The sequence below is a fragment of the Pyrgilauda ruficollis genome, unplaced genomic scaffold (assembly GCF_017590135.1).
Source record: "Pyrgilauda ruficollis isolate IOZ18807 unplaced genomic scaffold, ASM1759013v1 scaffold74, whole genome shotgun sequence".
NCBI classification, from domain to species: domain Eukaryota; kingdom Metazoa; phylum Chordata; class Aves; order Passeriformes; family Passeridae; genus Pyrgilauda; species Pyrgilauda ruficollis.
Genome location: NW_024529266.1, coordinates 4,852,932 through 4,867,639, shown reverse-complemented (window position 1 = coordinate 4,867,639; position 14,708 = coordinate 4,852,932). Strand labels below are relative to the sequence as shown.

General features: G+C 38.5%; 1 protein-coding gene across 6 annotated transcripts in view; it reads right to left on the bottom strand.

Moving 5' to 3' along the window:
- The window catches only part of UHRF2 (ubiquitin like with PHD and ring finger domains 2), a 79,568-nt gene that overhangs the window by 14,245 nt on the left and 50,615 nt on the right, over positions 1-14,708 (bottom strand). For all 6 annotated transcript variants that reach the window (XR_005956764.1, XM_041486207.1, XM_041486208.1 and 3 more), the window contains exons 6-9: positions 9,956-10,142; positions 6,826-6,949; positions 6,323-6,430; positions 2,965-3,069 (exon numbers count right to left, since the gene is read on the bottom strand). Coding sequence is in view for 5 of the 6 variants with exons in the window: in XM_041486207.1 (XP_041342141.1) it covers positions 2,965-3,069; positions 6,323-6,430; positions 6,826-6,949; positions 9,956-10,142 (524 nt within the window). In the remaining variant the exon portion in view is untranslated. The remainder of the gene's footprint in view (positions 1-2,964; positions 3,070-6,322; positions 6,431-6,825; positions 6,950-9,955; positions 10,143-14,708) is intronic.

Sequence of the window (14,708 nt, the reverse complement as noted above, 5' to 3'; positions counted from 1 at the left end):
AAAGTAACACATTTAAAATCTAAAAGATGTGCATTTCATATGAGACATTAATTTCATTAATTGGTTTATGAATGCTACATTCCAGGGAGTGAATGGGTTTGATATAAAATATTAACAAACCTAAACAATGAGTATATTGCCTGGGGTCCCTTTTGAGTCATTACAGTAATTTTCTTTTGTAGTCTCAGAATCTTTTACAAGAAGAGGTGACTGCTAACACCAGGTATTACTCTTCAAGAGATTCGGAATCTCAGTTCAGGGATTTCCCATATGGTCATATGCAAAACAACACTTACAGAAGAAACAATTTTTGTTTGGATTAAACTAGAGCACACCACACAATTAATTTACCAGCTTTACGACACTACCTCAACCCAGCAGAAACATGAATCTTGAGACTTTCGACAATAAACAGCAGTTTCAACTTGATGCATAAAAACAATGACAAAAAATAGGAGGGCAGGTTTTCAACACAAAAGTTTAACTTCTTCAGTTGCTTGATCTGACGAACAGACAAATCAGAATATGCTGATCATGAACACTGTGATTGCACAGTCAGTGCTAATGTCAATATCTAGTGTGTCAATGTTAATCTGTTCTTAGAGTATAAATTCCTGACAGACTTCTCAATTTCTTCAGGTAATGCTCCTACTATGGTTACTCTCAAAAGAATGCTATTGAAGAGATTAGCAACATTAACATATTCCAAATAAAAGCTAACTATAAGTAAGGCATGTAACTTGTCAGTAGAATTCAAATTGACCCATTTTCAGGAGAGAGATTAATGTGCAAATATTTCATGTGCATGTAATTAGACATGAAGACAAAGCATCACGTACAAAAAAATTTCACCCAATGCTCATTTTATAACGTATGACTCTACCTGTTCTCAGTATTGAGGGTAGATCTGACAGAACTGATAAAATTTGTTATTAATGAGCACTCCAATAAATCCAGAACATCCAAACTTCAGTAAGACTGGAGAAAATCCGGGGTCTCCAGGATTATAAATTTCTACAGGCATGGCATAAAAATGTCATGATCTGAAAGCTAGACAATTAATTCCGTTTCTTACAATGTATATTTGTAATTACTTTACTCCAGTGTGGCTTTGTTGATTTAAAGCAATAGGAAGTGCATTAAGATGGCACACATTATCAGTGTGCCTAAATACTACATAAAGTTTATGAACAGTATAACACTCCTCCAAAATTAATTTATTTCTCAATTTTACAAAAGCTTACACACAAGCATCTTTGTTGCACCACTGAAATTCAATTAAGAGTCACCTCTCTTTTTTGGTACTCACACAATAAAATGAATAGATGTGAGCAGAGGTTTTTATGTGTATATTTTATTTCAAATAAATAAATCTCAAATTTCACATCTCAAATTAATTAGATACTGTACTTAGGATACTTATAAGTACAGGACTCAATTTTTCTGTGAATTTTCTTACAGGAGTTTAATCTCAACCTTTTTCAAAAAAACAGGGAAAATGGAAGTAATTGGAAGACAAACCTGACACATGAAAGAAGAGAAGAAAAACTAACCTCAATAATGTAACTGGGAAAAAAAAAAAAACCCTTGTATTTTTATTTTAGAAAACAGAAAAAAACTGACATTTATGTAAGTTTTTAGGGTATTTTCTGCAACATTTCTCTTCTACTATGCCTTTTCAAAAGTATTTATGTCTTTCAGGCTATGACAGTGCTTAGGTGTCTACAAAACCACATAGTCACAACATCACTAAGGTGAACTGAAAAGGCATGCAAAGGATCCAATTAAATTTACCAACTATTTTGAATTAAATAATTACCACCTCAGAAGTAAGGGGACACCAGTATCACCAAAAAGAATAAGAAGAGGAGTCTGCAGCATCCCAGCATAGCAGATACAACTACTGTGAAACAGTGTTCTTAGTGTCTGAGAGCCTGGGCTGGGATAGACACTAAGGACACCATATCCAAACACCAAGTACCTCCTCATGCCACTTGTTCAAATAGAGACACACATTCCTTCAGAGGCAATACTCTGCAGCAGCAGCAGCACCTGGTACATGCTGTTGGCAAAGAATATACTACATTCTGATGCTATTTCATTCATATGCTTTTTTTTCCCTTCAGTGCCCTTTTCCTTGTGGTTGGACATTTTAAGCTATGGGCATTTTAAGAAAACAGGTTGTTTACTGCATTATCCTTCACCTGATCCATGATTCAGAATTCCACCTGATGGGCTGGAACTGCAGGAAAGGATGTACCTTGCGTAAGCATTATTTAATTGAAGAAAACTGTAATCTCTTCATAAGCAAATGCTGGACAGCACCACAAGATGAAAATTGAAAGCAGTTACTCTTTTGTTCAGCAGCATAACTGCTTTTGTTGCTCTACTTAAATGTTAACACCAAAGTAGAATTTTTTCCCAGTACCTTTAGGTATCATAGTACACGATTCTGAGAAAGAATCTGAGGAAGCTTAGAAGTTCTGAATTAGCAGGAACCAAGAAACTTCAGAACTTCGCAGTATCAAGTAACATATATCTTTTATTCTTGCTTCATTAAATTTATCACATAAATAAGAAATACTGTTTGGAATGTAATTAAATTGTGACAAAAGCAGAACATAAAACATATTATTTGCCCACGATTGCACTAGCAGATTTTATATTACACTCAATTCAGACTTCAAAAGTGTACTGAAATGTATCTATCCTAAACAATGTCAAATCAAGTGGTAACTGATATTTTGCTTTAATGTAGATCTGAGCATAAGCATTCTTTAAGATTTGGTAAGATTTTTCTCTCCAAAATACTAAGAACTACTTAATTTATTAGTAGTAGATATTATTTTTCCACAATCTTATCTGCCTAAACATTAGTTTTAGATGAAACACCAAATACAACTATATATTTACAGACATTGATGCATTAGAACAGCAAGACCATTGCTTGCATGAATGACATACCACTTCATCTTCAAATCCCCCAGCTAGTACGAGTGAATAAGCTCCATCATTACTGCGTCCATGGATTCCACCAACATGAGGTCTGTGAACACCTGCTTCACTCACCTGGAAACAGAAAAAAAACAGTTTATAGCAATTTTTTTTAAAGACCCAGTCACCTACAACCACTTTTAACAATCAATTTTCTGCTCAAAATATTGTACAGAGGTTTCTGTGTCAACAGTTAATGCAAGACTGCTACTAAAGGTGTGAATTCCACTGTTTCTTCAGGAAGAAAAGCTCAAAGTAAGAACACCCAGAAAACCAGCAGACAAGGCAGGACAGTGGTGACACTGGAAGATGTAATGGACTCTTTCTTCTTTGGGGAAAATCTCCAAGATTTTTTCCATAAGCAGTACATAAGACAGTACTCACTGCTATATTCCATTTGCAGAGTCATTTAGAACAATTCAAAGGAGAAGGAGATATACCAGTTTAGTGGCATTTTACAATTTTTAACCTAGGAAGACCACAGTGTAAAGATAATTTTGTCAGGGACTTGTAAGATAACACACTGTTAATGTAACCAGTGGAGAGGAATATTATCAGACTGCCCAAGAAAACAGAAGAAGCCATTGTAATACCACCATATGGATCATAGACTAGCTCTCCAACCAGGATAACTCTCTGGTAATAAATGTTCAAGTAATCTGCAGTCTGACCTGCAGATCTAATCTGAAAGCTGCAGCTGTAGCATAATCTGGCAACACCATTGGAGTCTGCTGGAGCATCTCTCCCACAAAAATTTATTTATTGATGGTTTCAAACTACTAATTAGTAGAAAAGCCCCACAAACTTTACAAATAAAATGAGACTATATACTAAATGATGCATTTTCTCAGTACGTTATGATAAAAATAGTGTTGGTAGAATGAAGGCTTCCAGTATAAAACCAATTATACTACTTCTTTCTACCTTCACATCTTCTTCCAGACCTTGATTTTGCCTGTTTTTCTCATTCTGCTTCTTGCACTCCTGATCTCCTTTTCCCAACCTACAGTTCTAAGCAACTTTCATGGGAGTCTATATTCTTTTGGTATGGTCTTGAAATTTCATAACACAATACATCAAAGATCCAGCTAGTCAAAAGTGCACTTTTTAGCATCAGATTAGAGCTGTGCACAGTATGAAAACCATGCAAGGACACAATAATACTTCCTTGCACAATACTTCCTGATTGCTGTTCATAATAATGTATTTTATTTTCCTGACCCTTCATTTCATGATAATTTAAAAATTGATTAATTTTTCTGATCACTATTAAAATGATATATTTTTAAAAAATTAGTTATTAGAATATCTCTGCTAAATAACAAGAAGTATAAGTAGCTGAAAGCCAATTACAAATTACACACTTAGAAATCTTCCCAGCCCCATGTTTGCCATCCACAACAACTTAGCACTCTCACTTAACTTTTTCAGCTATTTGCCAATTTTTCCAGATCATTTATGAGTATGCTGAATAAAAAGGCCCCACTATTGCATTCCTCTTTCCCATTGTATCAAGCATTCTTTAATTCATTCCTCCCTCCCTTCTTTTCATTTTCAGGTTTCATCAATTAAATTTAGGTACGTGATTCACCCCAAAGATGAACACTGATAAATAATTCATGTCAAAGATGCTCTTCAGATGCTCTCTCCAGAAGCAATGTTTAGTCAATTTCCTTCTAGGGAAAAGAGAGTTTGTGTCATAAAAAACTATGCAAATCAGAAATAAAGAAGTCTTTAAATTCTCATACAGTCTCTAAATTCTCATAGATTTGCTGAGACAATCTCATTTTGTCATAAAAAACCTATTTCATATAAGAAACAAAAGCGTAATTTACCTTTCTACATAGAAAAAAATTCAATTTTAAAAAAAAAAAAAAGACAAGGTGTTTAATTTGCACCCAAAAAAAAATAATTATGCATAAATGGTAACTGTTGTTTGATATTTAGTCCATATATATACATACATATATATATGCACATATATATACACATATATATAGTATATATACTATATATATAAGAAATATTTTTGATGGATTTTCTGATGAAAGCAGCACTCTAATTCTGTTGGTTTTTCATACCAGTACTAGAAATATTTGAAAAGCATTAGCTTTTGTCTTACCAATAGAATTCCTAACAAAAAGGTAAACTAGTAATTCTAATTACTATTGAAGCAATGAAAATAAAATTTGATTTTGAAACATTGAGTTTGCCCAAGTGATTTTAGACAGCTCTCTTACTTATTAGCCTTTACATAATCTGGCGCCCAACAAAAAGAAAGCAAATTATGAAAAGGTCATAAAAGAAATCAGAAGAGGCGCTTGATTTTTGGCTTGCGCCTCTTCAAGCAGTTTAAAACCCCCTGATTTCATTCTTCCAAATATGACAGAAAACATTCAGTTCCAATCATTTACCCATGCAAGAGACAGAGAACTAACTGATTTAGAAAACAATGAAGCATATATTTTCATGACTAGAAACAATAATAAAAAAATGAAAGATAACTCAAAAATCATTTCAGTTGCATCAGGCTGGAGCAAAAGGGAGGAAGTTTGCAGCTTGACAGACATTACAAAACCAAAAAAAAAAAAGGAACTGGCATAAAATGCAGCTGTCCCATCCTCCCTGCTTTGTTTTTTCCTGCCTTGTTAAATATTGGCACTGTGCTTACATAACCAAAATGCAAAATGGATTGGGAAAATTAGCCCCCAGTCTACTCCAGATAGGATTCTTTTTCTGCCAGTTTTTTATCAGCCTAGTTTACCACAGAGCCTAACGAATATTTGAAACAGAAAATGAGACAGTTCAAAAAAACACCAAAAGCTGAATATACAGTGAATTTCAGTAGCACTACAGGCTTACACAGGCTTAAGCTGTTCATCAGCCCAAAAGCAGATTTGGACATCTATTACATATGACCAAAAACATCTACAGTCAGATTACACATAATGTTTTCAAAATCTGCCATCTAGACCCCATTCATGGGATAATCAGTTCATGTGAAGAAAACTCTTCACAAAATACTTAACTCCATTCACTGAATATCTGACTTAAAATTTTAACATGTGAAATATGTTTATCATAATTCCGATAGACTTTTTACTACGTTGTATGTAAAAAGTTGTAGTAAAAAGTTGTATGGTAAAGTCATATGGTGAAATCATTCTTCACTACTATCGGCATCACTTCCAATATTGGAATCATCATCTATTTGCGTTACTTGCTCCTGGTGAAAATGGCAATTTTCAATTGAAATTTATTTTAGTACCCAACCCATTCATTATTATTCCTCCTTCCTTCAACTACAGCTAATACTGAAACAACATACCTGAACTCTGAATTTCCAGGTTGTCCCAACAGGAACACCAGGTATAGGCCCATAATGATTTGAAGGAACAATAGTGCATTCCTTAGTGCGACCAACACAAGCCATGCCCTAAAAATACATCAGACAAAAGTAATCAGACAAATGAACTGCAATATTGAAGAATATTTGTAAATTCAATGCAGAGATTATGAAATCTGTCTATTATAACAAACACATATTTCAAGATATGTTAATAATTGTTAAAAGGAATGTTAAATTAAGTAATATGTGGTTATGGGTTTGGGAGGGGAGTTGGGGATTTTCTTTTTTTGTTTTTACCTCTAGTCACCTTAATAATCCTTCCACTGCTTTAACTGCCAGTAGACAGCAGGCAGGATTGAACATTGTCTTGTTGTTTGTGCAACCCAGTACTGAATTTTGTGTAGTGCATATGTAAGCAGAATTATAGATGTAGCACATACATGAACAATCAGAGTAACAGCTATTTCTAAAACACACTCTACCTTTCCCCAGTCTCTCTGGCTTTCAGTACTGGCAGATGGCATCTTTGCTTTCTTTTTACTCTGTTTGAGTTTTTCTCCAGCCTTTACAACTTCATTAGAATCATTTTTGCAGGAAGGACAATACCTAAAAAAAGGTTTTAGTAAATTCTCAATTAACTTCATAATAATGGCAATACATTTCTGGTAGCCAAAATAGTGTCTATTTGTTTATTTTGACTGAATGTTTCAAGCTAGCAAGCATATACCAGTCTCAAGCAGCTGAAGTCTACAGCTTAAAAAATGAACTCAACATGAACAAATACTGTCAACTTTTTTTTTTAAAAAGGGCTTTTCAGTATCCTTAAAGGTAGAGTGCTAGTCGCAAAACATGTAACTATTTTTTCTCACATGATATATGAGAGATGCCCATGGCTCCTGTTTTGTCTCTTCATTTAGTCCTCCTTCATTTACATCATGTAAAGGAGAAGATAGCTGAGATAAAGTATGCTGCTAAGCAGTACTCATGGTCTGTTTCTGTCTCCTGCCCAGTCTGTTCTTACTTTGTGCTGGTTGTGCAACTAATTTCACAGCAGATTGCTGAATGTCAAACAGAGCCAAGGTATGACATAATGTATAGAGAAACACACAAACACACACTCACTCACTCCACAACACTAAAGCCATTTGGAATATAATGCTGGGGCTCACTCACACCAACACAAATCCATTCTGGTAGGAAAGCAGAGATATTAGTATACACTGACCACAGCAGAGAGAGAAAAGGAGCACAGTGGCCATTCTGCTGTTTCCAACAACATTCTTATCCCAGTCCAGGAATAACAATACACAGGCATGCCCTTGTTTCTGGCTCCCATAGACTGGATTTGGTCCATACACCATTAGAAGAGGAAGCATGAGCTACATTAACGTTGATAACCTCATTCAGGAAACAAAAACTACTACTACTGCTACTACTATTACTACTACTGCTACTGCTACTGCTACTGCTACTGCTACTGCTACTGCTGCTGCTGCTGCTGCTGCTGCTGCTGGTTTGGAGTTATTAAGTTTTTTATATGAATATGAATACAGGAATTAATGATTAAGGTCCACAGGAATAGATTTCACTATCTCAATAAAGGTGTTGGACCATGAAAATCATGAAGCCATGTGGATTAAAACATAATAATGTAAGATGCTGAAGTTATGATACTGTGACTTTGACAGGTATTACAACTGCTTATAGAAAAAGCGTATCAGACTAATTAAAAGAACAAATATGACATAATGCAAATTAACAAGGTGAAGTCACATGGCGAATTCCATGTTTCTTGACAGCGTAACAATATTACCTTAATATCTTTTAAACTGAATCTGGTAGGGACTATTAAATACTGTTTCCAATACTGTGGACTTAATCTCCACCAGATAAACTTATCCTTTCCCAAACTGAAGACTTAACCCCTGAATAGAGTTTGCCAGATTTTACACTCTAAAAACGCAAAATGGAAGTGTTCCCAATTCTAAGGCAAATGGTTCCTAAATTAAGAATCAGACAACCATGACTCTTTGCTAGTATGCAGGAAGAAGGGAGGGCACAAACTTCTTTGGTAGGAGATGCTGCTCTGCACGGTGCAAATGCATTTCTACATAATGACAAGCATTAAGACAGTACAGGGCTGGTGACACTAAGCATCTCAAAACTAGCTCACATAAGCCAGGCCCACAACTGCACCTCTACCACCCTGTGACTTCATTCACAGATGCAGCTATCTACTTACATATATAAATCTTAAGGCTCCTATTCTTAGTTACACAGTAAACAAGCTAAAAAAGCTAAAACAAGCTAAAAAGCTTGGCAGCCATTTTCCAACGAATTTTAATTACATTAATTAAACTTCTGGAAATTCATAATTTGGAGAATGGACCGAGTAGCTCTGGAGAGGAGGAGGTGTTTGTGATCAAAAAGGCTCGCCATGACCCAGCCATGGGCACTCACAGCCCGGAAAGCCAACCCTCATCCTGGGCTGCATCCAAATCAGGGTGGGCAGCAGGTCAAGGGAGATGATTCCACCCCTCTACTTTGCCCTTGTGAAACTCCACCTGCAGTGCTGCATCCAGCTCTGGGGCACCCAACACAAGAAAGATATGGACCTGTTGCCAAGAGCCCAGAGAAGGGCCACCACATTGATCAGAGTGCTGGAGCACCTCTGCTATGAAGACTGCTATGAAGGCTGAGAGAGCTGGGGCTGTTCAGCCTGGAGAAAAGGCTTCAGGCACCTTCTAGCTAGTTTAGATTTTAGTAAGAAATTATTGCCTGTGAGGATAGTTGCCCCAGAACACAGGCAGATCATCAGGCACTAACCAATAAACATTATGGAATCCAGTAAGGTGTTATTAATTTACAGAGAATGTTAAAACTTCCAAAACATTTATACAGATTTTTACAAAAAATATAATCACAAGGTTCAAAGAGATTCCATGTAATGTATTCATAGACATCTTAGACATTTAATGAAGTCTATGGAAAACTTTATTAGAATAAAGTTCTATTTATTACTCATTTATAAAGGATTAGCATCTCAAGTAAGTCATAGGCAGGTGATAAATATGAACAATGTAATTTGTAGATAGCTACTAAAGACATAAGAGTAATTACATAAGAAATGAAGAGTGGCAATGTGGTGGTCCTTCCATAGCATGAAAAATGAATGTAGTAGAGGCAACGAAGAGCACAGGGGCAGCAGCAGGGACAGAGGATGAAGGCGCAGAGAAGCATGAGCATAAGAGAATTGCTCAAGCAGTGAAGATTTTAAAAAATGAAAAAGCTGAGGAACAACAACTGTCGATAAATACAATCAGATCAGGTAATGTCCCAGAAGATTATAATGACCATAATGAATAAAGTGAACCTACCAGTGTTGAAATTTCATAATGGTCTTAAAGCTTACTACTAATCCATTGTGAATGATTTAAAAGAATTATCTTGACAGAAAACATAAGCCTTGTATTAAGTAGATGGAGGAAAACAGTGCTTAAAATTTAAAAATTTAAAAACATCTTCAATATTTTCTCTCATGAGGTGCAAATATCAAAAAGGTACCATGTATGGAATGTCAATATAGGAAGTAAATCATCCTTGTATATTTACCAGTCTTCATCTTCTGGTATCTTGCTTAAAGGAGGGTTCAGGCAGTATATATGATAAGCCATATTACACTCATCACACAGGAGTTGCATGTGAGCATCCTGTTTGCCACCACACAAGTAACACGAACAAAACCGGCACTCCTTATCTGGATCAGCCCTACAGTGCTTGCATTCAGGGCCACTTTTTCCTGTCAAAAACAAAGAAATGTCAAATGCCATGTATCTCAGCAAAGTGAATTACTGTATCTAAAGGAATAATTATTTCTGAATGAACACTGCTCTCTTGAAAATGCTTTTTTTTCTTACAATGAGGTATTTATCTAGACTTAATAAGATTTCTTCTGCTGTATAAACAAGCCATAAAAAACATGACTAATCATCAGCTTCTCTTTTTCTCCTGCTCCCAAGATGTACCTGCACATTCTCCCTAAAGATGGAGCTTTACTGTCTTTTGAAGCTGTACAGCTTATCAGTTCCTTGTAAGTTAGCTTAGATAAAATAAGTGATAAAAAGAAATATTTCTTTCAGGAGTTTATTTTTGAATAGAAATATGAGGTAGATTCTTGATGTATCCAGAGGAGTTCTGGATACTTTAATGTTTTTCCTAAGTATACTGAGAAGGAAATTAATGACTAAGAATTTGCAGAAATCCAAGCCCCTTTCTATTGAAGAAGAGCATGCTCTCCCAACTGAACAGACTTTACAGACAAATTGATCCATGCAGTTGTAGGTTATCAGTGTAAATCTGTGTGGAGAGAAACTCCAGATGGAAAGATTTGTAAGAAACGGGGGACTGGAATGTGAAGCATTGTGCTGTATCTGCAGTCCTTCTGGAGGACCTTGAACAGTATTTTTTCTTCAAAGGCGGAACCAACTAGACTTAGAGTGGGAAGTGGATGGAGTTTTGATTAACAAAGAAGAGTCAGGAGCTGCTGATGAATTAAAAACTGACAGGGGAACACCTGTGAAATGCCTCAAAAGAACTAGAGCTTTTTCATCTAAAATGCTTACACAGTTGACAGACCATCTGAAATGCCTGTACACTAGCATATGTATCATGGGTGACAATCAGAAGAATTGGAAGTGACTGTGCAAATGGAAAGCTATGATCTAATCACAAACACTTAAACTTCGTGGGACAAAATCACATGACTGGAGCACTCCAGTTGACTGCTACAAAACTGTTCACAAGGAACAGGCAAGGAAAGGGAGGCAGACAATTTGCCCGCTCCATGGACTTGATTGCACAAACCCATCTTTGAAAAACAGCGATGAACAGGTCAAGAGCTTGTGGTTGAAAATCAGAAGCCAAACCAGTACAGGAAATCTCATGGTTTGTGTTTATTACCCACCACTCCATTGAGGGGACTCTGTTGACAAAACCTTCTTACTTCACCTGCAGGAAGCATCAATCTGGCAGGTTCTGATCCAGCTGCAGGGACTTGTCAGGACAGTCCCTGACATCTGCTGGAAAAGCAACTCGGCAAGATGTAAGCAGTCTCCTGCATCAAGGATGATTTCTTACCCCAGGTGACAGAGAAGTGCTACTCCACCTGTTGTTTACTAAAACCAATTAACTAACTGGAGAGGTCAGGATCAGTGGCAGCCTTGGCTGAAGTGGTCATGCCCTGGTGGAATTCATGATCGCAAGGATTATGGGCCAAAGAAAGGTTAAAGTCACTACTCTGAATTTTAGAAGCCTGAACTTTTAGTTATTTTAGGAATTAGTGGATGGGACCCTCTGAAAAACTGCACTCAGGGAAAAAGGAGCAGAATAGAATTGTCAGATCTTTAAGGACATTTTTCTTAGAGCCTGGGATCTCTCCATTTCCACCAGTGAGCATTCAGGCAGGGAAGGCAAGAGACCAGCGTGGCTCAGTAAAGAGCTCCTGGATAAAGTGAAATACAAGAAGGAAAAGCACTGGACATGGAATCAGGGACAGGTATCCTGGGAAGAAAAGAGAAGTGCTATCTGGTTGTGGAGGGACAATTGAGAAATTAGGAAAGCTAAGGTATAGTTGGAGCTGAATTTGGCAAGGGATACAAAGAATAGTAAAAATGGCTTCTTATAGGCATGTTTCTCAGAAATGGAAGATTAAAAAAAATATACACACACAACCGCCTCCTCCGCTCTGTCCCCTGAAATGGGACAGAACTAGTCACAATTGACATGGAGAAGGTTGAGGTATGCAAATTTGTTTGCCTCGGTGTCCATTAGTAATCACTCTTCCCACATCTCTCAAGTTCCTGAACCTCAAGACAGGAACTGGGGAATTGAAGTCACTCCCGATGTAAGAGCAGATCAGGTTAAGGATCGTCTGAGAACCTGAACATAGACAAGACCATGGGACCCAAGGAGATGCATCCCAGGCTCTTGAGGGAATTACTTAATGTAGTTTTTAAGCCACTCTTCATCATATATAAAAAATCATAGCAGTCACATCATGTCTGAAAATCCACGGCAATCAGAGTAAGATCTCAGTGACTGGAGAAAAAGCAATTTCAACCTTTTTAAAAAGGAGTAACAAGCAGGAATCCAGAATTACTGACTAGTCAGCCTCATCTCAGTGCCCAGTAAGATCACAGAGCAGAGACTCCTGGAAGACATGTCAAGACATGGAAGACAGAAGACTGGTTAAAGAGAGCCAAAATGGCTTCACCAAGGTAAATAGTACCTGATTGGTACAGTGGCCCTCCACCATGGACAGAATGCATCAATTGTCAAAGGAGAACTATAGATGTCATCTACCTGTCTCTAAGGCCTTTGATTTGGACCCTCACAATATTCTTAACAAAAAAATCATAGATTTATAGAACATCATGAGGGGGTAGGGATCCACAAGAATCACTCACATCCAATTCTTGGCCCTGCAGAGGACATCCCAAAAATCCCTCTGTGTATGGGAACATTATCCAGAAGCTCCTTGAATCCCTGCCAGACTTAGTGCTGTGATCATTTCCCTGGGAAGCCTGTTCAAGTGTCCAAGCACCCTTTGGGTGAAGAAACTTTACCTGATATCCAACCTAAACCTCCCCTGACACAGCTTTAGGCTATTCCCTCGGCTCCTGTCACTGGTCACCACAGAGAAGATATTGGTGTCTGCCCCTCCTCTTCCACCCATGAGGAAGTTGTAGACTGCGATGACAACCCTCATCTCTTCTTCTCCAGGTTAAACAACCTCAGCTGTTGTCCTTATAAGGCTTCCTTTCAAGGCCCTTCACCATCTTTGTGGCCCTCTTTTGTGACACTCTTTTTTTTGGTGACCTTTATAGCTGTCTTACATTCTTACTGCTAAACTGAAGACATATGGGTTTGATGAATGAAATACATGGATAAGTACTTAATTGGATGGCCACATTCAAAGACTGAATGGTCCATATCCAATGGTTCAACGTGAAAGGGAAAAACATTAATGAGTGGTGTTCTTCAAGGGTCATACTGGGAACACTATTATTTTCTATCTACATCAATGACATACCCAGTGGAATTGAGTGCACCCTCAACAAGGTTATAGATGACACCAAACTGAGCAGTGCAGTTCATCACAGAATCACAGAATCATTAAAGTTTGAAAATACCTTTAAGATCATCAAGTCTAACTACCAACCTAGCACCACCACCATGTTCATCATAAACCATGTCCTCCAAGTGCCATATCCACTCACCTTCAGAACACTACCAGAGATGGTGATGTCACCACTTCATTAGGGAACTTGGTCTAGTGCTTAACAACATCTTCCATGAAGAAGTTTTTCCTAATATCTAACCAATACTCTCAGGCACATGGTACGACTCCCTTCAGCACCTCAATGTCCTTCTTGGATTGAGGGGTGCAGAACCGAACCTGAAGGATTCAGGTGTGGCCTCCCCAATGCTGAGTACAGAGGACAATCCCTGCCCTGCTCCCGCTGGCCACACCATTGCTGATCCAGGCCAGGATGCCATTGGCCTTCTTGGCCAGCTGGGCACTGCTGGCTCATGTCCAGCTGCTGTCAGCAGCACCCCCAGGTCCTTTTCCTGTGGGCAGCTTTGCAGCCACTCTGCCCCAGCCTGTGGCACTGCCTGGGGTTGCTGTGACCCAAGGGCAGGAGCCAGCACTGGCCTTGTTGGACCTCACACCACTGGCCTTGGCCCATGATCCAGCCTGTCCAGATCCCTCTGCAGAGCCTTCCTGCCCTCCAGCAGATCAACACTCCCACCCAGCTTGGTGTCACCTGCAGACTGACTGAGGGTGCACTCAATCCCCTCATCCATGTCACTGATGAAGATGTTAAACAGGACTGGCCCCAGTGCCGAGCCCTGGGGAACACCACTGGTCACTGGCCACCATCTGAATGTAACTCCATGCACCACCACGCTCCGGGCCCAGCCATACAGCCAGGCTTTTACCCTGTGAACAAGGGTGCCTGTCTGAGCCATGAGCAGAGTTTTTCCAGAAGAATGCTGTGGGAAACAGTATCAAAGGCTTTTACTAAAGTCCAGGTAGACAACATCCACAGCCTTTCACTCAGCCAGTGGGTGGGTCTAGAAGGGGATCAGGTTGGTTACGCTGAACCTGCCTTTCACAAACCCCTGCCGGCTGGGCCTGATCCCCTGGCTGTCCTGCACACGATGTGTGAGGACACTCTGGATGATCTGCTCCATGACCTTCACCAGCCCTGAGGTCAGGCTGACAGGTCTGTAGTTTCCTCAGTACACCTTCCAACCACTGTTAGGACAGGTCCAGAGGAGGGCCATAAAAATGATCAGAGGG